This window comes from Zonotrichia leucophrys, chromosome 1A (genome assembly GCF_028769735.1).
Source record: "Zonotrichia leucophrys gambelii isolate GWCS_2022_RI chromosome 1A, RI_Zleu_2.0, whole genome shotgun sequence".
NCBI lineage: Eukaryota > Metazoa > Chordata > Aves > Passeriformes > Passerellidae > Zonotrichia > Zonotrichia leucophrys.
In genome coordinates, this window is record NC_088170.1 from 70,107,803 (window position 1) to 70,132,900 (window position 25,098).

Sequence of the window (25,098 nt, forward strand, 5' to 3'; positions counted from 1 at the left end):
AAAATGGCCAACTATCTCTTGTTACAAGGGCTTTTAAGGCTAAACTATCCAATTAAGAACTGACACCTAGATTATTTTCCCTTTTAACCCAATAACTGATCACTTGAATCCTGCAATGTGGACTTCTCTGTCCAATTACAAAATATTACCCAAACCCATGAAGAAGAAAGAAGATGAAGAAGAACAACCTGCCTCCACCCTAAAACCTCCATCTTGCTTCATATTTATTTCTATATTCTAAAACCCCAAACTCTAAGTTTTCCACCCTGTGATATTATACACTTCTAACCAACTCCACACCCATAATCCCAGTGCTATTAATAATTTTGGAACCCTTCTCCACAACCTCAGGTCAAATGCAGTGTTCTCTTGTCAGTCTGGGCCTTTCAGCACAGAAAGTTTAAAATTCTCAGCATCCAGGATTCCAACACTCCCCGTCCTGGGTCAGGAAAAGGCTGCAGGTCTGCCTGGTTGCAGATATTTGTCATCTGCAGCTCAAAATTTTGTGTTCAAAGAGATGGGCAGCGACCAAAGATAGCACAGATGACCAACCCACCCCTCCTCAGTGGTCAGTCTGGAGTCTGTGACATCCAAAAATACCCAGCCCTGTTTCCCCAGGGTGCTCTGTGATAGAACAGAAGCTGGACCAAGAGCCAGCATTTGGAAACACATTCTAATTGCACACTGCTTTTCACTTGTGCACCCACAGCAGTGCATGCTGTGCAATTACATGTCGCCATATACAAATGACAGTGCAGTTACAGGAACTTTACCAATTATAGGGAAATTGCACCCACTATGCTGAAGAGGTTGTCGTTCAGACACAGCTCAGGAGCACAAGAACAAGGGGGAAAGTTACTCCAATTGACTAGAACTGCTACAGGCATTTGGATTTTAGGTCTGTAGTTTAAGCACCAGTTCAAGGACTGGTGTCAAGTTTCCAGAGTGCTGCAGAATCTTAATGGAGTACAGACTTTTTATGCCGGCATTTATGTTCCTGCTCTGCTGTGAGTGTGAGGCTCCCCAACAGTCCACACCACGTTCCTCCACATCATAAAATTTGCAATTTCCTGAAGAGGAGGCTGCCTTCCTTGCAGAGAGCAACAGGTTCCTTCAGTCTTCAGAGCTGGGTGATTGTCAGTAATTGTGGATGAAAGGAATTGTGCTGTAAATTTGTGCTATAAATGTAGCATCCTCCAAGTTCTGCCTTTTTAAGTGATTGCAGTATCCAAAGATGTGCACAAGCTAAATCCATTAGTGAGCCCCTACATTTTCTAGGCTCAATATTACAAAATTTAAATAATTCTGGCTGCTTTCCTTTATTTTTTTATCACACCTCAGAGATGCAGAGCCCTGCTTTCAGCTGATCCTCTCACAGCCATGGTGACACCATTGCAAAGATTGTTTTTCATTTGTTCTCCATCTCTGGTTCCCATTTTTGCTGGGACTGCTCTGGAAGCAGCACTGGGCTGTTGGGGGCTCTGAGCAACCTGCTCTGGTCTCTGTCCATGGCAGGGGGGTGGAACTGGATGAGCTTTAAGGTCCTTTCCAACCTAACCATTCTAAGATGCTGTGATTAAGGGAAATTGCTCATGTCCCCATGAAGGAAACTCATATTGTGATTTAAGTGGTATTTCCAGTGCCTTGGTTAGACCCCAGAAGCCTGAGAAGGGACAGTACCTCCAGCAGCAATGCAGACCAATATAATAAAACATAATAAATAAAATATTACATTCATGGAGATCTTCCCATTCCAAATCCCAAACACCACTGTGTCAGCCAAATCTTCCTTTTGCATATTTGTGAAAAATGTGTATTTTATGATTGGCTTTTTGCAGATATTAAAATGAATATTATATGTGTTGTGTTAGAAAGTTATGCTGTGTTAATTCTCTTAAGTAGTGTGTTAAATATAGTTTTAGGTTATAACAAAATGTTAAAATAGAAACTATGCTATGTAGGATACTTTTTTCCTAAAGAAAGGACTCATACCAAGATACCAGCCACAGGACAGCTGAATCTTTCAGAGAAAGAGAATTTATTACTCCATTATCAGGAGAAATTAACTTCTTCCTGCTTTGCTCAGCGCTGAAGATGCTGTCAGGATTAAGAGGAAGAAGCTGACACTGCCCAGACAGAATCCTGCATTTGAATTCAATTTACGCATCATGTATGGGATGTATGAATATGCAACAGGCTGTTGTTTTTAAGGGTTAATCCTCAGTTAATGTCGGTCCTTTTTTGGGCTTATTTTGCCCAGAAAAGTTACCCAGATGTCCATAACTCTGTTTTTATTGTCTCCTATTGTCCTAATCCAAACTGTCCAAATTATTATTACTCTAATTGTATTACTATTTTTATAACCATTTTATTACTAGTAAACTTTTAAAATTTTAAAAACAAGTGATTGGTGTTTTCCACAATATTTCATTTCCATCTCTTCAGAAAATTTCCAGCATCACAACTCCAAATCCCAGCACTCCAAACCATGCAGGTGGGATAAAAACCACACCCCAGAGCTCTTTGGCCTCTGAGGTTCATTCCTACAAGCCAGAAGGATGGATGTGACCTGAAGAGCAGCAAGTGTGACTGTAAAAGGTGTAAAAGGAAGCTGAGCTCTCCTGTGGTCCCATAAACTTCCCCTTGCTGGCTTAAAGGATCGTGTGGCTGCGGCGCTGAGGGATAAACAGAGGAATATAATCTCTGTGCCTCTCAGATCAGTGCTTTGAAAAATTCACTTAAAATTTTTCACACCCCAAAAAAAAAAAAAAAAAGAGATTATTGAGTGTGGAGACTCTGTCTTTGAAACTGGCACGGGCTGTTGGGTAAATAAGCATTTAGGGATTTTTCAAAAGGGAAGTATTGATCAAATAAGCTGCTAGAGCTCTTCTGTAAGAACTTATTCCAGCAGCAAAGCTCTGCTATACACCTGAAACACAGCAGCACTGGTGTATATATATAGTTGAGATGGGGAGAATGAGTCCTAGAGAGAGGAAATCTTAGGTGAAAAGGGGGTTTTGGGTTTCTTTTTTTGCAGAAAGTCACCTTTGAGAGAAGGTGCTGCATTTATCCTAAAGGATGTCCCTGATCAGCCCTCTCATTCCTATTGAACACACACCAGCACCTGCTCAGATAAAGTCTGGCTGCCTCCCTTTGATGGCACCACCAGCAATTCACTGCTGCTGCAATCACAATTGCTATAATTATTATTTTGTTACACAGGGAAACAAAAAAATAAAAAAAATATCATCATTTGGGCTGCAAAGTGGCACCCGCGCCAGCAGCGCTGCAGAAATGAAATAACAAAGCTGCTTTGCATGCAGGCAACACCTTCACCCCGAGAGCCCTGAGCCTCTTAAAAGCATTAATTAAGCCTCACCACGGTCCTGCAAAGGTGATTTAAGTGCTGTAATGAGTGAGATGTATGTGCTGCTGGAAATGGTGAGAGCTTGGCTCGCTCAACAAATAACAGAGAGTGGAGATCCTGTATCAGAGAGAATGGAGATGTGTCTGGTGCCATCATCTCACAGAAGATGCATTTAAAGAGGCCTGGTTATCAGTTTGAACAACAAACTAAAGCACTCGAGCCCTGAAAGGGAAAATCTCCCGCTTGTAGCTGCTTATCTGGGCAGATCTTGGTGCTTGAGGAATTCAGAGTGTTTGTACCAGGCAGTGTCAATTCACTGAAATTCCAACTGCTCCCGAATCTGGAAGCAGGACTGAGCAATTGGGAGGCAGCAGGGACACCATCACAATCACAGCCCTGTATTTCCTGGAGTGGGATCCCCACCAACAGCCCCAACCCAAGAGTGCTGGGTTGTCACTGACATATTTTCTGAAAAATCCTTTCACTAGGATTTTTCTCCTGAGAAAAAAATTGTAAACAATAACTATCTGATGGTGTGGAATGTAGTCTGGAGGTTGTTTACTAACAGGTGCATCTTTGATTGGTCTCATGTGAATTGTTTTTAATTAATGACCAATCCCAGTCCAACTGTGTCAGGACTCTGGTCAGTCACATGTTTTTATTATTCATTCCTTTCCAGCCTTCTGATGTCTCCTTTCTCTTTCTTTAGTATCATTTTAGTATATCATTTTCTATTAATATATATCATAAAATAATAAATCAACCTTCTGAAACATGGAGTCAAGATTCTCATCTCTTCCCTCATCCTGGGGACCCTCAAACACCACCATGCTGGGTCATTCCCTCATTAGGAGGAGTGAATTTTTATTACTCCCTGCTGCACATTCCCTCACTCTGCCTCTCCCACTCTCTCTCCTTGTCTAAATACGTGCCTGGCTAATATTGCTTGTTTACAGGATAAATCAGCTGTACAAATCCTATTATATTTTGGATCACTGACAACGACAGGGTAATGACATTGAAACGGGGAAATGCAATGTACTCCTCTAATGTCACCCACATGTTCCATCAGCTGCACCAGCTCCCAGTGCTGCGTGAAGGAAACAGAGCAAACTCTGTCTTTACTATTCAGTTCCAGTCCTGTCTGGCTGTCTTGCCTTTCCTAGTGTTGAGTATTTCTTTAAATAAAGGATCATAGGATGGTTTGGCTTGAAAGGGATTTTAAAGACCAGTCAGTCCCACCCCGTGCCATGAGCAGGGACACTTTTCACTGGATCAGGTTGTTCAAAGCCTCATCCAGACTGGCCTTGAGCACTTCCAGAGATGGAACTCCAGCTCCATCCTGAACCTGGATTCACCAGCTGCACATTCAGGTCTGTGCTGCCTCTGCAAACACCAAATTTTGTCCTAAAGGTGTTGCCAGCTTACCCAAAGACTGTCCCATGTCACAGACATCTTTTATGAAAAATCCTTTCCTTAGGATTTTTTCCTCCTGAGAAGCTGGGAGGCCTCAGGAACAAACTGTAAACAATGGTTATCTGCTGCTGTGGAATGCAACAGGTGCATCTGTGATTGGCCCATGTTGGTTGTTTCTAATTAATGGCCAATCACAGTCAGCTGGCTCGGACAGAGAGTCTGAGCCACAAACCTTTGTTATCATTCTTTGCTATTCCATTCTTAGCTAGCCTTCTGATGAAATCCTTTATTTTATTCTTTTAGTATAGTTTTAATATAATATATATCATAAAATAATAAATCAGCCTTCTGAAACATGGAGTCAGATCCTCATCTCTTCCCTCATCCTAAGACCCCTGTGAACACAGTCACAGTCCCATTCTCAGTAAAATGCTTCTCAAAAAAACTCAGAGCAAAAACTCTATCCTCCAACAGCAAAGCCATGCAGGTGCCAGGCTGGGAGTGTCTGGGGCAGAAATATGGTCAGATGTGATTCAGGCATCTCTCTGTGAGTAAAACATCTTTTTTCATCTCCATCTCCACTCTATCCACTCTTCAAATATATGTGTTATCCTACCAGGTACAATAGGAACCCATCCATGCAATTTGGATAAATAGAGATATTTCAAGGAGGGAAAAAACAGATAAGTCTTATGTTATAATCCTGGAATATCAATAAATAGACACACACATCAGATCGCTCCCGGAGGCTGAATATCTTCACTGAGCCTCCAAGTTCTGAGACAGAGCCTGCACTGTGTTTCACCCCCACAGCCCCACTGGCATCAGGAGAGGGAAGGAGGAAGGGTCTGTGCAGGATTTATCCCAGAGAGCAAAGCTGAATCCAGCACCCCCTCGACCCTCTCCTCAACAGAATGGGCATTGTACAACCGCCCCTGCTCCGGCTGCTTTAAATAGCAGCAGCCTCACCAAGGGAGCTGGAGTCATTTTGCTTCTGGCTCTTCCAGGACATCTGGGGTTTGCTTTCTCTGCAATTTCTTTTTTTCTAATTAAAAAAAAAAAAACCTCTTGCACAAGCCTCTTGGCCTGCCAGGCGACCTCCTGGCGAGGCAAGGCGAGGTCAGCTTTGCAAAGTCCTGGCGAGGAGGAGAATGTGAGCAGATCACGTGGAGGCCTCCAAAAATGCAAAGCTGAGCCACAGACAACCTCAGGGCTCGACCACAGAAGAAAACAGCCTGGGTTTCTGGCAGGGGAAGGAGCAAAGAGCAGTTCCCAGGAATAAATCTAATTGTGCATGTGGTGGGGAGGTGGCACAGGGATGGAGGGTCTGGCACTCTGCTCACCTGCACACCAGGGAGCTGCAGCACCTGGGCTGATGCTGAGCTGCTCAGGCACAACTGGTGCAGGGATGGCAGGGATGCTGGGGGAGGGAGCTGTGCCTGAATATCTCAGACCCAGCAGCCTTGGGTCCTGCTCTGCCCTCAATTGTCACAGACATCTTTTATGAAAAATCTTTTCTTTAGGATTTTTCCTCCTGAGAAGCTGAGAGGCCTCGGAACAAAATGTAAACAATGATTATCTGCTGCTGTGGAATGCAACAGGTGCATCTGGGATTGGTCTCATGTGGTTGTTTCTAATTAATGGCCAATCACAGTCAGCTGGCTCAGAGTCTCTGTCCGAGCCACAAGCCTTTGTTATCATTCCTTCTTCTTCTATTCTTAGCTAGCCTTCTGATGAAATCCTTTCTTCTATTCTTTTAGTATAGTTTTAATATAATATATATCATAAAATAATAAATCAAGCCTTCTGAAACATGGAGTCAGATCCTCATCTCTTCCCTCATCCTCAGACCCCTGTGAGCACGGTCACACTCAATGAACATTTTGTGTGAGCGGGGTCACCCTGATGTGAGAGAGCAGCTCTCTCTGTCAGAGGGTTTGGCACCCAGCCACTTTCAGACACAGGCTTTCCTCCTGGTTTGTGCTTTGGAAGGAAATAAATGGGTTTGAGAAGGTTGTTTCCAATGCATGTTTGGTTTTTTTCCCCCAGGACAATGAGGATTTGTGAAGGAGAGGTTTCAGGGTGGGGATGTTTCATGGTGAAGGTAATTAATTACTGCCAGAATTATTTCTGCACCCACTGGTCAGGCAGTATCCTTTCAAGGACAGGTGTTTAATACTGAGAAACCTACTTAATACCTCAAATACAATCATCCTCTCCACGCAATTAGGCCCTCATTTACAGCCCTTAAGTGCAAGCTTCAGTTGATGTAGGGGATTAGGAGTTTTTGTTTTGCTCTCCCTCAGAGCACCCAAGGCCCCTTTTCTCCCTGCCTGGAGCACAGAGCACTTTGCAGAGGCAGGGACCTGTCCTCATCCCTGATGGCTGAAAGCAGAGAGAACCATCCCCCAGGGCAAAGAGATGAACCCACACTCTGCCTGAGCTCACCCCACGCTGGGGAGGATTTCCCAATCCCAGTTCAGAGGGCCAGGACCTTACTGGGAGCACTGGAGACATGAACTCAGTTGCTCTCCAAAGAGCACAGCCCCAGACATCTCTGGCCACTTCCACCACAACCCTGACAAATACCAGCTGTGTATCTCCCTGAGCTGCCTCCTGTGGGGAAATAACTGGAATTTCTCTCTGTGGAAGTTTTTCACTGCGGAGCAGAGCCAGCTTTGCAGGGGAGGTGATGGAGACAGAAGATGCAGGGGGAGATTTGCAAATCCCAGAGCTCAGCTGCAGAAACCCTGAAGTCAGAGCCCTACCTGTTGGATTAAACCCTTTTCTGATCCAGAGATGGGGCAATGAGAGGCATTTTCAAAACTTTTCATTTTAAGTCTCATGAGACGGGTGAGACAACACAGATGTTATAATTCACCCCATCACAATCAGAAGTGATTGTGTCCCTCTTCCTCCCCAGCTCAGATCCCACCCTCTCCAGCCCCAGTGTCACCAGGAGGACACTTGTCACCTCTTATCACAGCTGCTGGGCCAGCACCAGCTCTGCACACCCAGCATCCAACACAAACTGATGTGAGCAAGTGCACAAACACAGATCTGGCAGCCACCAGCCTGTTTGCTCCAGCGAGCATTCCCAGAGAGGCATGACAGCATTGCTCAGGGTACTGCCCTCCCAAAAACTGAACTTTATCATTTCTGTGGGGGTTTCCTGCTCTTATTTGCATTTTCAGAGGAAGAAATGCTGTTAAAAATTGACCAAGAGCTGACCTCAGCTGTCCATAAACCCTCTGAATCAGAAACACCAGCCTGTAAAATTTGGAGTAAAAACTTTATCGTTTTTGGGGGGGTTTCCTGCTCTTATTTGCATTTTCAGAGGAAGAAGAAGAAAATGCTGTTAAAAATTGACCAAGAATTGACCTCAGCTATCTACAAACCCTTTGAATCAGAAACTCCAGCCTGTAAAATTTGGAATAAAGATGTGCACAAAATTTGTGCATGGTCTGTCCAGTTGGGACGTCACTGTGATATTTTATGAAAAATCCCTTCACCAGGATTTCTTCTCCTGGGAAGATGAGAGCTTCAGCTTCTCCATGTTTTGCTCCTCTGGAATGGGATTTAAAGAATTGTTGATCCAGCATGTGAATTGTTTTTACTTAATGACCAATCCCAGTCCAGCTGTGTCAGACTCTCTATTAATAATAATTATATTATTAATTCTTGTTAAGCCTTCTGATATGCCTTTCTCTTTCTTTAATATAATTCTATAACTAGAATTATAGAATTACAGAAATAAAATATTATATTATATTATGTGATGTAATATAATATAATATAATATAATATAATATAATATAATATAATATAAATATTAGCATTAATATTATATAAAATAATAAATCAGCCTTCTAAGAACTTGGAATCAGATTCTCATCTCTCACCTCATCCTGGGGACACAACACCACAACACTGGGATGAGCAAAAAGTGCTGTTGTGCAAGCAGCAGTGGCACTGACACACACATGGATTTATTTAGGATAGCCCAGCTGGCAAATAGGGAGACTATGAGGTAAAATGAAGCTGATAACTCATCCCTGGGATTGATCCATGCCCCTGGGAAAGAGTCAGGCTCACGTACTCACCAGTGCAGCCAGGAGAAATGGGCAGGGCTGCCAAACCCCGTGGATCTCCTTACACAACTTCCTCTTCCCAAGGACTCACCAAAAGCCAACACTCCTTTCCCCCAACCTTTCACTTCTAAGGGGAAATGGGAAAAATGACAGATAGGGATGGCAATTCCTGCTTTTTTGCTTGTAAAGTGATTTTTTTCCCCTCAAAACACCCCTTATTTCCAGCAGCTCCAGCTGGTCCTTCTTTCTAATTGACCCTGTTCTTCTTCCCACCATGCCAGAGAGAAATGCAAGAGCAAGGAAGATATTTCCTATTTCTGCAACAGATGGGCACAGCACCAAGATCCAGGAGACCCTGGGCCATAAATTGAGGGTTTTTGCCTTAGCCAACCCCCCTGTAAAACAGCCTGCTGCTGCTCCCCATCCTGGTGTCTCAGAGGTGCTCTGTGTCCTGTGACCACCAGGGATGGTGAACACAAGCCTGGGAGGAAGAGGAATATTGATATAACAGAATATGAAACAGGCTGAAAAATCTTGGCCATCCCTGTTAACACCGGTGATTGCAAAGAGAAGCCCTGGGAGAAAGAGGAATATAAAATAGGCTGAAAAACCCAAAATCTCAGCCATCTCTCCCCCTCCCAGGAGTCAAGCTGACTGTCCCATACCTTACACAAAGTCTTTCCATCACCTGAGCTGGAAATGGCCCTTCCTAACCTGGTGGGATGGAGCAGGAGGGACCCCAAAGGTGATCCCCAAGGAGCAGGCAGTGCTCATCCCAATGCTGCCAAAGAAAAATATATGTGCACCCAGCTGGCCTCCAAACATGACCAAATCCAAAAACTAATCCCAAAACTCCTCCTGAATGCAGCTAAACCCTGTGACAACAGCAGGGATGGACAGGGGATGTAGGGAAAGCAGGAGAGAGCAGGAGGAGCCCATTTGAGGAACAAATGCATGGAGATGGTGCAGGACTCTCAGAGATTTCCCCTGCAGCATCTGCAAAGAGGTTTTGGGGAGTTACCAACAGCCACAGGAAGCCTTCACAGCCAAGTCACTCGTCAGACAATGGCTTGGGACCCAAACATCCACTTCTGCTAGCAAAGTGTTGGGAAAATATTGCCCAGCTCTTCACACAAGGGCTTTTGTTGGCCAGTGAGCTCTGAAAACATTTCTGTTCTCCCCCAAGTGACAGCGCTGCCATGAAAAACAGGAAGAGACTGAATGCAGCGATTTAAACAGTCAAACCCCATTTCCTGCCAAAAGGAAAGGAAAACACCAGCAAAAGGCAGAGGCCAGGCAGGAGTTGGGGACTGACATTTTGATTATCTTGGGCAGATAGATATTGGTGGAAGCTGCAGTGGTGGAGGTGACAGCTTTCCATGGCAGGGACTGGAGTCTCTTAGGCTGGGAGGAGGGTGAGGATGAGGATGAGGATGAGGATGAGGAGGAGTCAGGATCAGCCAGAAGAGCAGCCCTGGGATGTGAGCAGCTCCTGAGCTATCAGCCAGGGTCACACACCAGCAGCACCCCAGGTTTGGGACTTCATTGCCAGCCAAAGTTCCAGCAGGATCCCTGCTCCTCTGCTCTCCCCACAGCCCTGACACCCTCAGGCTGCTTTGGGGTCAGTCTCCAGTACCCTCCTCTTCTTCATCCACTTTTTGTCTCACGGCTTTCACCTGCTTGGTCCCCAGGGTACAGGAGAATGCTCCCTTGCTTCCTCTGCTGAGCATCCCAGGAGTGGAACTCCCACCAGGCTTCAAAATGCACCCATTAATCTTATTTCATTGTAATGGCAATCAACAAATCCCCCAATGATCAACTCCTGTACAGAAATTACACATTTACATCTTCATCCTCCTCTCAACTGCGTTTTATTTCCGCCCTTTTTTTTCTTAAAGAAATCCAGCATTTCCCAACACTGTCACAGAACCCCAGAATGGTTGGAAGGGACCCCAAAAGTTCATCCAGTCATGAGCAGGGATAACTTCAACCAGCTCAGGCTGCTCCATTAGCAAATTAATGAAGGACATTGAAACCACAGCCTTCTTTGCCCAACATGAAGCTGCTTTTCTGTTTTAATAAACCTTTTTTTCCCCCTCCAGAGCAGCCCTGCTTTGCCAACACCCTGCATGTCCACAGGGTTTGAAGGTGCCCTCTGACTGTATAAGCAGGAAGGGCTTCAGCATCCAGAGAGGAGATTTAGATTCCACATGAGGGAAAGCTTTAGCACAGCACAGACAGATTTTAGGGAGAGAGAGGAATCTCCATAGCCAGAGGTTAAGAACAGGTGAGACAAACATCTGTCAGAAGCGTTATAAGTAGGGCAGAAGGGCAAATCAGATGACCTCAGAAGAATCCTTTTTTTCCCAGCCTCGTTTTTCTCTGATTATATGAATTTCTAAGCATTTGGGGTCAAGTGTACTGCTTAAATATCAGCTATTATCCTGCTTTTGCAGAGAGGTATTACCTGAGACTATTCATCACCTGAGTGAACATCACCAATTTGCAAATCAACTGCCCAGACATAAAAATCTGTCATTTTTTTTTTCGATTTATGCTGAAGATGAATGGGAGGACAGCTGTAACACAGAGATGGGAGAAGAATGAACACTGAGGATTCTCCATTTATCACTGGACTTTCACCTTTCCCACTCTAGAAATTCTGCTACCACACTGCCGACATCTACAACAGGGACTTGGGGACAACCACAGGCTCATCACAGAATATTTTTTGGTTTTGTCTTTGCCTTGACCTTTGCAAACCAAACTGGAACAAGCCTCCAGGACATCCAACCCTGCAGGACATCTGGGGACTCAATGCCTCCTGCTGAACACTGACCATGAGACAAAGTTTGTCCAGCCAAGGTCTTTCCTGACCTCAACTCTCTCAGCTCCAGATGTAACCAAGCTGCCTGACCATGGGAGCTACAGAATCTGCTGCTGGGGACCAGAGCATTGTTCCCCCACATCCCTGGAATTATTTGCGTGCAGAGTTGTGCTGGGAATGGTCCCCAGGAGGTTTCTGAAAGTTTCTCTAGCCGTGAAATAGATTGAGCAAGGATTACACCAAGACAGGAGCAGAAGTATCCTGTCATGTGAATCCCCCTTGAGCCACTTATTGCCGTGTTAGAAATACTAGAAAAATTAGAAGAATGTTTGTTACTAAAACAAGTTGGTGCCTTGATAGGCAAGGACAGAGCAGTGAAAGCAGCTCCTCAGTCCTACAAAGAATTACAGAATAGCTTGGGTTGAAAAGGATCTTAAAGGTCATCCGGTGCCACCCCTGCCATGGGCAGGGACACCTTCCACTGGGGTTTGGGAATCCCAGATTGCCCCAAGCCCCATCCAACCTGGCCTTGGACATTCCAGGGATCCAGGACAGCCACAGCTTCTCTGGGCAAGCTGTTCCAATGCCTCAGTACCCTTTGTGTAAAGAATTTCTCCCTAACACCAAATCCAAATCTCTCCTCTGTCCCTTTGGAATGCTCAGTGCCCACCACTGGGCCTGTTCTCATACAGGATTTTAGCTACCAGCAAAGCTGAAATTCAGTTCCAGCCTGGACCATAGGCAGGTTAAGGCTCTGTTTGCACCAGCAGAGAAACATTTGACACACCACAAAGGCAGGGCAAGGCTCACTGATGGCTCAGTGATTGCTTTTAGAGCTGCCTCTAACACGTGTGTGAGTGGCTGAGCAGCAGCGCTGGGGCTTGGCTGGCAAGCAGGACACCAGCAGAGGAGAGCAGGCTCTCACAGACACACATCCAGCCTCCAAAACACTTCACCAACCATCAAATATTTTCCAAGCTTAGCAGCTGGACTCTGCAGCCCCTTTCAGCAGCCAAGTCACTAATACCTCCTCCCTCAGGCAGCACAGCTGATCTCAGGCAGGGCTTGCCAGCAGCTCTAAGCAGGCTCATTTAAGGAGAGTTCAGCCTACTTAGTTACACACTTCAGACTTGCTGCTTTTAATTCAAGCATCTCCAGGTCCTTTTGCAGTGCCTCTGATTCACAGTGAAGATGTACACTCATAAATATGCTCCGACACTTTTTCCCACCGTGTCCTCTCTCTAAGCTCTGCACTCCTGTCCCTGCTCAGTCTGACACCAGTTTTCTTGGTTTGGGACTCACCCCATGGCCTTTTTTGCTCCTGTCTAAAGCTACAAAAAGCAGGACTGAGAGGTTTCAAGCCTCCTAATTGGAGAGGTCCAGCACTGCAGACGTTAGTGTGGAGTACAAGCAGAGCAAATATGCAAATGCATGGAGAGGCTTAAGAGCCCAGGAAGGAAACTCCAGTGGGAAGCTCCCAGCTTAAATCTAAAGGCAGCTCTTTGAATGTGCACAGGCCTTGAGGCTAAACAAAAAAATCAAAGCCAGATTTGGGCACAGCCTTTCTCCCTGTGCAATGCTCCACAGGGAGATTTGAGGGTCTAGGCAGAGGAGATCCCAGCTGAAATCAAGGATTTGTCCCTGTGGTGTGGGAGAATGAGAGCAGGGCAAGGTCAAGCAAGGACACTGAGGGGTGTAAAGGGGAATTAGGGCAGAGTAAGGCAGGAGCAGTGTCCTTGCAATGAGACTGCCATCCACATTCCTCATGGGCCATCCTTGGAGCATCAGGAGAACCCCCCAGCAACCAAGGCTTGAGCACCAAGGAGCAATCCCATATCCTGAGCACTGCCTGCCTGGAGATGTTGGGGCAGGAAAGCACTCTGGCATTTCTCCCTCTTCCCTTTGCTCAGACTGGAACTGGCCTCTCACTTGAAAGAGCTCATTAAGGGTAGCAATCAAAGCCTGGGGAGCAGCTCCTGCAGCCCTGGGCTGTAATGCCCCTGTCTGCGCCTGCCATCAAAGCCAGCCCTGTGCACATTCCTGCAGTGGCACTCAGAATAAACCGAGGCAATTTCTTCAGACCATTTGTAGGTCAGACAGACCAGCCTCTTCCCCAATCCTGCCCTTAAATCTTGCAGTGTTTAATCCTTGATCTGCAGCCAGGCCTTAATTTCTCAGTGCAGAGCTGGCTGGAGACCGGAAGGCGAGGGGCTTTGATGGTTAATGGCCAGTGCTCTCAGCCCTGGATGAAATGAAGCCCTGGCTTCAGAAAGTCCCCTGAATAAATCCTGCCCCAGCTACAGCCCAGGGAAGCAAAAGGACACCAGCACACACAGAAACTGGCACAAGCTGTGACATTTCTAGGTCTTGTTTTGGTTTAGGTTTGAGCTGAGAGTGCACCTGGGTCTAAGTGATTTCACCCCTGTGATTTGCACCATGAAGTAACCTTCACCAGCTTGTCCATGAGCTAATTGGGGCGTGAACGGGTTAAATTGGGTGGTGTGGTGAGCTGGAGGCAGAGCCAGCACTGGGACAAGGATTTGCACCATGAAGTAACTACAACAGGTATATTCCTCCCAAATATTCCAAGGCCCCTTGCTTTAGCTCATCAGCAAACACAGAATTTCTGCTTGTTCTGATACCTTCACCAGCTTATCCCTGAGCTAAATGGGGGGATGAACTGGTTAAATTGGGTAGTGTGGTGAGATAGGGGCAGAGCCAGCACTGGGACAAGGCAGTGGGGCAAGGATTCACAATGAAGTAACTACAACAGGCATATTCCTCCCAAATATTCCAAGGCTCCTTGGTTTAGCTCATGAGCAAACAGAATTTTTGCTTGTTCTGATACCTTCACCAGCTTATCCCTGAGCTAAATGGGGGGATGAACTGGTTAAAATGGGTGATGTGGTAAGCTGGAGGCAGAGCCAGCACTGGGACAAGGCAGTCTCAGCTCCTTGGTCTCTGCTTTAGGGTTGGTTATGTGAAGACAAGACCTGTTGGTTATCAGAAGACAAGACCTGTTGGTTATTTGAAGACAAGACCTGTTGATTATTTGAAGACAAGACCTGTTGGTTATCAGAAGACAAGACCTATTGACAGGTGAGGACGGCAAAGGGGTGCTCAGGGGCTCACTTACCGCGCTGCTACAGGGAATGTCCTTGACCTTGAGCCAAGCCAGATCTAAGGTCCCCTCTCCCCTGTAGCAGGACTGAAGCCTGTCCTTGATGCGGTCGTTGATGTTCTTCAGGACAAAGATGCAAAGAGCAGACTCATCCAAGGACTTCATCTTCCTTTTCTGCCCCTTGGAGAAGACTGTGAAGAGGATATCATCCTCAGGGCCAACCCCCAGAGACCTGGCCAGGATGGCTCCAGCCTTGGACAAGTAGGCAGCCTGCAGCAATCGATATTCCACCCCGTTCTTCTCACAGCCAATGGGCACCTCCACGTAGGAGTTGAAGGCCGTGTCCTCCTTACAAAGCCTCACCAGCTTGGAGGTATAAACCTGCTCCTTCGTGGTGGAGCCGGGTGGGGAGATCATCTCAGGCTGCAGAGTCAGGAAGTAGACAAAGTTCCCACTGCTGAAGCCATAGATGTAGTAGATATCAAAGTCGGGGATGATGGTAAAGGTGTCTGAGGGGATCTTGATCATGGAGGCCACAAACTCGTCGTGAAAGACATATGCAAACATCCCATCAGCCTCGGAGTTCTTGGTGAGCTTCCTGCTGGAGATGGTGGGGAAATACTCCGGCTTGCCGTCCACGGCCGTGGCGATGAACAGCTTGTCGTCCATGTTGCTGTAAGAAACAATGACTCCAAAAACAGAGCCACTCTCGTTCACCCCAGAGAGGTAATGCTCCTTCTTGTGGAAGGGCTCTCCCAGCTTGAAAAGGTCATCCAGCCTCAGGAGCTTGCAGATGCCCTGGTACAGACTCCCACAGGCTATCAATCGATTCTCCTTGTAGTCTATGAGGAGCATTTTGTTTATGTTGTTGGTGGGCGTCAAGGGTTCGTTGCAGGTTTGGACTATCCTGGGAGGATAACACTTGGGATTGTCATCGTCAGGACCAGTCTCGTGGGTCACCAGGACCTTCAGGTCACTGGAGAGTTTGTAGATCCTGTTGACAGCCCCCAAGTAAATGTGCCCAGTCCTTTCGTCCACCACCAAGTGGTTGAAGTTTCCCTCTGCTTGCTCTGCAGTGAAGGTGATGAAGGGCCTCTTTGGATGGGGTGGCTGCTGTCTGCCCAGAGGTGACACTGTGGTGGACAGCAGGAGGTGGGAAACCAGGCAAGTCCATTTCCACATGGCCGGCGACATGATTAGAGAGGTTTGTATTCCCAAGGCAACAAGGATTAGAAGCTGTAAAACTCCTCAAAACGCCAATTCCCTGGCAAATTCTGTCCTACAAGCAGAGAAAAAAGAAAACAAAAGTACATTACTATGGAGTATTCCTTCCTCCTCCCTCCTTCACAACCATGCCATCATCAGAGCGTATTTAATTGCTAATCCTCCCTTTCTCCACTCTGAGCTCTCTACTTAAAACCAGCACAAAGGGAACCCTCCTGACAGAAAAGATGCTGGGAGAAAAAGCAGAAATCACACAGCAGAGTAATAAATCAGCACCGTTTCCCTCTCCATTACACAGCCACGTGCCCCACGGTGCAGCACAAATATTGACTGCAAGTGCAGAAGGGTAATGGTAAAAACATCACCCAGCATTGCTGCCTGCACTGCCAGCACCAGCCCAGCTGTGAATTTGCTATCTGAGACGCCAGAACTGGAGAAGGATTATTGTCCTGCTCTTCTGGATGAGGCACTGAAGCCTGGAGAAGGTCAGGGATCTGCCTGCAGGGATGGGGCCAGATGGATGCTGAGCTCTCCTGCCGCCCTTGAAGTTTGCCAGGAAGGAGCCAACTCTGGTGTGACATTAACATCCTTTCAGGGAGATCCCAGCCCAGAACAGCTCTGTTTGAGCAGGAGCTCTGTGAATCCAGATCAAAGCTGCCTCACACCAGCCCAGCCTGCAGTACAGACCCAGGGGTTGAGGTGTGCCAGCTGTCACTGCCACATCTGCAAAGGGCTGGGACCAAAAGGGGCACTGGGTGTCCTCTCTGCCCTGGGCTCTCACCACAAACCACTCTCCACCCAATTCACAGCCAAGTGAACATCATCTAAAAGAGATCCAGCTCTCCTGGGGATCTCAGCTGACTGAGACTTATCTACCAGCAGTGTTAAAGCCTAAAGCACCGTGAAGTAGGAAAAACAATGACCCAAGAACCACCCTGGTACCTTTCCAAAGAGAGGGAAGAGGCTTTCCTTGCACCACCCAGTCCCTTAAAATCTCCCAGGTTTTGACCGTGGTGGTGGGAGCAATGTGGGATTCAAACATTTGGTGGGCACATCACCAAGCCCCATGGAAACACCTCTTCCTACTCAGCGCATCCATCTGCTTCCTTTTCCTTCACTTTTTAGGTTGCTTCTGTACTAAGAGCAGCTTTACCCCTTCATGGCCTCACAGAGCATGTGGGACATGGAGTTCTACCAGCTCAGGCCTCACCAGCCAAGCTCCTCACTGAGGGCTGACCACACAAACCTGGTGGCCAGGCCCTTCATCTCTCTGTCATCCAGATCAGAACTTCACAAAGCTGCTCTTGATTTTAGAGAGGGCACAAGCCAAACACAGCCCCACTCCCGCCGTGTCCCAGCCCCTCTGTCACAGAGTGACTTTGCTGAAATCAGGGGTGTCATCAGTGATGACAGCCAGGCTGGCACAAGTAGGAGGCAAGGAAAAAATCCCTGCATGCAGATCCCAGCAGGGAGGAAGATGTGACAGTGACACAGGCCTGGATGTGCAGCTTTTTCAGATCTCTGCAGCTCTGCTAATGCTGGCAAAACAGAAAAATCTACTTCAGAAAATAAAAGGGAGAATAAATCCCACATTCCTTTGACCCATAGGCTGATTAGATCCTGTCACCATGATATTTTCTGAAAAATCCCTTTGCCAGGATTTTTCTCCTGAGAAGCTGAGAAGCCTCAGAAAATAAATGTAAACAATAATTATCTGATTGCTTTGGAATGTGGTCTGGAGGTTGTTTACCAACAGGTGCATCTTTGATTGGTTCCATGTGAATTGTTTTTAATTAATGACCAAACACCATCAGCTATGTCAGGCTGAGTAGTCAGTCATGAGCTTTGATTATCTTTCTTGTTTAGCCTTCTGATGTATTTTTTTCCTTTAGTATATTTTTAGTATATAATTTCTTTTAATATAATATCATAAAATAATAAATCAGCCTTCTGAGAACATGGAATTGAATTCTCATCTTTCACCTCGTCCTGGGGACCTCACAACACCACAAGATCTGATAGTGGAAAGGGTAAGTCTGGGCTTGTAGAGCAGCCACCACTTTTATGCCACCACAAATATTTCAAAATTCTCTCACAGCAGCCAGAATTCCCAGTCTGTTGTAGCATCACCTTCACCTCCTGCTGCCCTCCCTGCTGCAGCAGCCGCAGGCATTGCAGGGATGATGGACAAAGGTCAGCCCACATTTGCTTTAGTCATGTTTACCCTGTTCTGCTTTGCCTCTCTGGTCAAGCAAATATTTAATAAAACCAAGCTTATAGTGCAGAGTTTGCAGGACTGGCTCTGCAGGGATAGGCAGGCTGGTCACGTAGGCTGTTAATAACCTTTATAATGACGGATAGAGCAGTGGTGGGATGAGCTCTCCCCCCACAACCATTCCTCCTTCAAAAGGGCCCATCCTTGAGGGAGCAGCAGAAGAGGGAAGCTGTCCCTGTTTGAGCCCTGTGTTCAGAAGCATCACGTGGCGACCCTGAACACCAGCTCCCGTCACTGATGAGTTATGATCCACCTTTCTAACAGGCACTGGTTTGATCAGGAGCTAGGCAGATCTAGGGAGAAATTATTCTTTTCAAGTACTAAAAAGGTACCTGTTTTACCCCTCTACTTTACTGTATTTTGCTCTGCAGAGTCAGCAGAGCTGCAGGAAAATGAGAACTGCTGCAATCTCAATGCTGATCCTGAGCAGCCCTTCTGTCCAAAATTCATCACAGCACCTGCAAAAATGGGATAAAATCTGCCCATTAAAACAAACAGTCAACACAAAATGAGAAGAGACAGGCTCCAGACAGAAATTCTTCAAGGTCCATGCAGGTGAGAATTGATTTGAGGTCAGGCTATCACTTACAGAGGAAAGGAATGATGAGAACCTTGGTAGATCCCTTCCAACCCAAACCCTTCTGTGATCCCTGCAGGAAAAGACAGCAAATTTGATCTGGAGACCAGAGAGACTCCAGTGAGAAACTCCAGGAAGGAGTTTCTGTATTTTGCTGTATTTTACTGTATTTTGCTCTACAGAATCAGCAGAGCTGCAGGGCAGGGAAACGGGAACTGCAGCAATCCCAAAACTGATAACGAGCAGCCCCTCTGTCCAAAATTCATCACAGCCCCTGCAAAAATGGGATAAAATCTGCCCACTAAAACAAACAGCCAACACAAAATGAGAAGAGACAGGCTCCAGACATAAATTCTTCAAGGCCCATGCAGGTGAGAATTGATTTGAGGTCAGGCTATCACTCACAGGAGAAAGGAGTGGTGAGGAGAACCTTGCTAGATCACTTCCAACCCAAACCATTCTGTGAAAACACAGCAAATTTGATCTGGAAACCAGAGAGACTCCAGTGAGAAACTCCAGGAAGGCTTTACAGCAGGCAAGGATGCTTTCCAAAACACTGAACCTCACAGGGGAGGAAGTTCACCTGCAGAGGAAGGAGCATCAGCAGCCTGAGAGCACCAGGAGCAGCTTTTTGGGACAAAGCAGGGAGAGCCTGGGGCTGTTTTGCCATCTTCCAGCAGCCATCTGAGTGACCCTAGGAGCAGGATTTTCTCTCTGCTTGCTGCTGGCACTCTCTCCTCTCCCATCTGCTCCTGCTGTACCCTCTGTCCTGGAGCCCCAGTCAGTCCTGGAGCCTCATAATTTATAATTTGGCTTAATTAATAAATACCAGCAGAGGTCAGGGGCAAGGAGGCCTGGATGTTTAGCCTGCAGAATACAGCAGGGTTTGTACAAGACCTCAGAGGATGCACCAAGAAGAATGGGGGATGTGGATGGGTTTTTTTCCCTGTGTCTGGATGGCAGGAATCACAGCAGCTGGGAAGGCAATAATCACTGCCATGGACATGCAGAGACTACAAGAGAGTAATTATATTCTAAAAACAAAGCAAATAAACAAAAAGCCACAGCCAGCAAGGGCTGGACTTGGGCTCTGAGCTGGCTGTTTCCAAAATAAACCCAAAGTGCCTTTTCCACTGAGGTTGTGGCCAGCAGGAATGCCATGAGCCACCACACAGGGCTCCTGTGTGAGGCCAGGTCACTCCTCAACGTGGCTCCTGCCACATCACCTCTCCATCAGCACACCCAAGGTCCCTGGGAAGGTCACAGAGCAAATCCAGCTGTTTCACACAGCTGCTTCAGAGGTTTCACACCACTGTCCTGCCCATGGAATCACAACTTTATGGCTTGCAAACAACACATTGCCCAGAAGGTGCCTTGAACTCCCAGAGTTTGGTTTAAATACTGGTTTCCCCCTGGAGAAAAACAAGTTATGGTGCTACTCCACAGCCTGGTTACTTTTATTTTGTTGTTATTGAGCATTTCCAGCAAAGGTTTGAGACCACTGAGTTAAAGGTTGCAGTTTAGATCTGCTCAGGGATCTCCAGGACACAATCCCAAGATTCCAGAACATGAAACTCTGTGGTAAATAGATGGGATTCTGGGCAAGAGCAGCTTGGATGTGAAAGAGTCTCAGAGGAAGAAACACTCCAAATGTCTTTTAAGTCTGATTATTAGATGGGAAATTTAGGGAATGATGAATACATCCTCGAAATGCAGCAGCGTGCAAGGGGACAAAGTCAAGGATGAGTTATGCCTGAGGAAGTAGGAATAAATCAGGAATAAAGAGGACACAAAGGACTGATCTGTCAACTGAGAGAGAGGGAAGGACTCGGGAGGAAGTGTGCAGGGAGAGGGGAAAGAGAGAGCTGGGTTTTGATTGACAATCTCACAAAATCCACAGTCATGTCCCTAAACTGGAGTCTGAGACAAATCCACCCCACTCCAGTGACAGCTCCTGAAAGGAACACATCACTGGGTGAACATAAGAGCATTTTACCACCAAAGGGGTATCAGGGACAGAGGTGATACAGAGACTCCATCCTCAGAGAGCATGAAAAGACACCTTATTAGAAATCTACAATTCTTATAGAAACAATGGTGGACCTAAGACCTGATCGGCCTTGGTGAGAGGAATCTTCTCTCACCTATTGGTGATCTATGAACAGCACACTCTGGAGAAGCGTATCTATAAAAAAACCAAATATCTGTTAAAACCCCCTATATTTATATTTATATTTATATTGTTTTAATATATATTTTTACAGAAAGAGATAATAATTGTTTGAATCCTTCTCTCCGAGTTTCCCACAGCTTCTCACAGTTTCCCAGGAAAATCCTGGGAGAACCATGTCTCTCTCTGCTCAGACAACATGTGATTACCACAGCATTTCCCTCAGAGACACACACACACAGCCCTCCTGCCATCAAAGGTGTCAGACAGAGCCACCTCACCAGGTCCCCTGCCACGGCCACGTGTGGCAGCAGGGACACCACAAAGTCAGCAGGAATGGCCTGGATACAGAAAGCCATAGAAGCAATCCCACTCTGGGTCTAGCTCAGAGCAAAAAAATACATGTTAAAACTTGAATACAGCCAAAATGAGCTGAAAAACAGCTCTGTGAGGGAGGAAGGGAGGGTGGGAAAACTCAGCACATCCTCATGGACGGGGCCTGGTAGCACCCCAAAGTTCTGGCAGGGTGAGTTGCCCACCTGGCTGGGGGGAAGCCAGGAGCACCCAGGGGTCCTGGGCAGTGCCAGGGTGGTTAATGAAGCCCAGCTAATGAGGCAGCACGTTCCTGTGTTTGCTTTTCTATACATGTGCCGAGTAGGCCCCAACGAGGGAGGAAATGATGAGGAGGACTCCATCTTATCAGAAGGCTAATTGATTACTTTATTATACTGTATTATTCCATATTATATTAAACTACATCTAAACTGAGTCTGTTAAACACTGATCTCTGAACACACTGCACAGAATCTCCTGACTGTCCCAACAGTCCCAACACACACACACCTGGCCCTGATAGGCCCTGATAGGCCAAAGAAACAAAACACCACCACTTTGAGTAAAAAATCTCCATATTGCATTCTACTTTTGCACAAACACAGGCACAGCAAATGAGATAATATTCTTGGGAAGAATTGTGCCTTGCTTTTCTCTGTGAAGAGAAATGTGGGGCTACACATTTGGCCCTAACAGGCCAAGGAAACAAAACACCATAACTATGGGTAAACCATCTCGATATTGCATTTTACTTTGGCACGACACAGCAAATGATAAGAATTGTTTTTCCTTTCTCTGAGGTTCAGAGAATGTGAATCTCAGAAATATTCTTGGGAAGTCGTGCTTTGCTTTTCTCTGTGAAGAGAAATGTGGCAACACTTTTCCCACACTCAGGCTTGTGAAAAATGCCAATCACTTGTTTTTAAAATTTTAGAAGTTTAATAGTAATAAAATAGTTATAAAATTAGCAATGTAATTAGAGTAATAAAAGTTTTGGACAATTTGGATTAGGACAATATGAGACAATAGGAACAAAGAGTTACGGATGTCCAGGTACCTTTTCTGGGCAAAATAAGCCCGAAAAAGGACCCACATCAATAGAGGATTAACCCTTAAAAACAATAACCTGTTGCATATTCATACACCTCATACATGATGCATAAATTCCATTCAAACACAGGATTCTGTCTGGTCAGTGTCAGCTTCTTCCTCCTAATCCTAACAGCATCTTCAGAGCTGAGCAAGATAGGAAGAAGTTAATTTCTTCTGATAATGGAGCAATAAATTCTCTTTCTCTGAAAGATTCAGGTGTCCTATGGCTGCTATCTTGGTGTGAGTCCTCTCTTTAGAAAAAAAGTATCCTACATAGCATAGTTTCTATTTTAACCTTATGTTATAACCTCAAACTATATTTACCACACTGCTTAAGAAAATTAACACAGCATAACTTTCTAACACAACACATATAATATTCATTTTAATATTGGTGAAAAGCCAATCACAAAATACGCATTTTTCACAGGCTGTTCATGCCTGGGATGCAGGAGATGCTGATGAGGCAGACTCCAAGTGCTGGAGCCAGCACGGAGCAATTCAGCACCAAGTGCAGCTACACAATCCCTTTAATCTCATCTAAAGACTTTTGTTCATGGTTTCCTTTAATAAACCCTGATTACCATGGACAGAAGCTTTTCTTTGGGAGCCAACATGGCAAGAAAAACCCATACAGGGACATTGTCAACAGCTTCCCCAACAAAGACTGGATTCTAACTTTGGCTAAATCCTTTCTCCCTGAACTTACAACCTGCCCAAGCTGAGGGCAAGTCTCACTTTGGGGACACCCCACAGCAGAGCAGCTTTACTTTGGAGCTCACCAAAAAGAACAGATCCCTGCAGGAGCTGCAGCTTGTCCCAAATAAAGGGATTTATTTCAGGAGTGGTTTGTTTGCAAGAGAATTAAAATACAGAGGCACAACACAGCCTTCCCTCATCACACAGATTATTTTTCTCAGGCACTCAGAGGCTGCCCATCACCTTGTTACCTGTGTCTGTGCCAGAAGAGTATTAAATGATGGGATTAGCACATGCCATGAGTGGGACTTTATTCCCTTTTTTCCCAGCTCTTCCCATGTGATAAAACTGCATGTGGATGTTGTTTCTGCCTGCATTCCAAATTTGGTTTTCTAGCAGCAAAAGCAGGTCAGAGCTGTGCTCCTCTGTGCTTGGGAGAGCAGAGGGGTTTGTAATGATTCCTCTGCTCCTCCAGGAATTTGCTACAGAGACTTGAATGAAAGAACACAAATATTCAGCGTCACAGAAACAAGAATGGAGTTTTGAGGTCATGGAAATAACCTACAAATCCAAAGAGTGGAGTTATTAAACTCTCTTTTCTGGAGCAGACAGGGATGTGAGTCCCCAGGGCTGGGTGTTATGGAATATCCAGATCTGGAAGGGACCCAACCTTCCAATGACATGACACAGGTATTTCCCAGCCTCCTGAGAGTGTCCTGAGGACAAATCCATGGAAATTACTCCTTATCACAGTAACTGGAGAAATGTAAACCCCCCCAACAAACAAACTGGTGTAGCAAGAGCACCCAAGGTCACTTATTTCATGTCACAGCAGAGCCCAGCTTGGCTGATCCCACCTTTTGTGGGTGTGAGATCATAGAGGCACTGAGAAAAGGGAAATATTGCCAATGTCAGGTTGACTTCTGTCTCATTCCTGTCCCCAGCAAGGCCATCACACATTGCTGGCACTCTGCTCTCCCCAGCACTAAGAGTTTCTCTGCTGTATTTCACTGAGGTGCAGCTCTCACAGTGTTAGCAGCACCAGGTTAGCAAAAAAAAAAATAATTTTATGGACTATTCCTAATATTCAGGGTCAGCTGTGTTCTTTCCCAATTCCTGGTGCACATCCAGCCTTCTCCCTGTCAGGCCATGAGAAGCTGAAAAGTCCTGGAATTCATTTAAACCCTATTTAACAGCAGCTGAAACCATCAGTGTGTTATCACCACAATTCTCACACCAAATCCAAAACACACCATCCCAGGAAGAAAATTAACTTTATTCCAGCAGAAACCAGGACAGAAATTCACTGGGAAGGAGACCCTGATGAGCTCTAGTCACAAAGAGGAATAAACACAGCCTGTGCCCCTAAAGGAGTGATGAATATTGAAAAGAAAATGAGCTGGGTTTCATCCCAGCAGGTCTCCCCTGCTCGCGTATCCTTTCCAGCATTTTAGGACAGCCTTGAGGAAAATGGCATTTCCTTCCTCAGAATCTCAGCTTAGGCTCACACATTCCCTTCGAGGCTTTGGGGGCTCTGAAAAAGCCCAGAAGAAATCAGATTTTGGGTTTGGTTCAGGTGGGAGCTCTAGCACAGGTGACCTGGCTTTCCCTATGAACTGCCAGGCATCTGTTCTGTTTCCTTGTTGGCTGAAGCTGTTTCAGCAGAGTTTATGCTGCTCTGGATGCCAGTGGGTGGATGTTTACCCCTGCCTGGCAATTTTGGGAGGATCTGTGAGACACAAGTCCCCTGTCTCAGGCTGAATGCTCACAATTAGCACTGTGTGTACCCTCAGGAGCCAATTCTCACTGTTCTTCTGGCAGGGAGAGCCACTCTGCATTCACAGGGACTTGGTGGCCACTGGCTACTTCACTCTCCAGATCTCTGTGAGATAAAACATGGGACTTC

General features: G+C 46.1%; 1 protein-coding gene across 3 annotated transcripts in view; it reads right to left on the reverse strand.

The window, feature by feature from the left end:
• PLXNA4 (plexin A4) overlaps window positions 1-25,098 on the reverse strand; it is a 505,817-nt gene that overhangs the window by 453,591 nt on the left and 27,128 nt on the right. For all 3 annotated transcript variants that reach the window (XM_064703091.1, XM_064703090.1, XM_064703092.1), the window contains exon 2: window positions 14,838-16,101. In XM_064703091.1, the coding sequence (XP_064559161.1) occupies window positions 14,838-16,016 (1,179 nt within the window). In that variant the 5' untranslated portion in view covers window positions 16,017-16,101. The remainder of the gene's footprint in view (window positions 1-14,837; window positions 16,102-25,098) is intronic.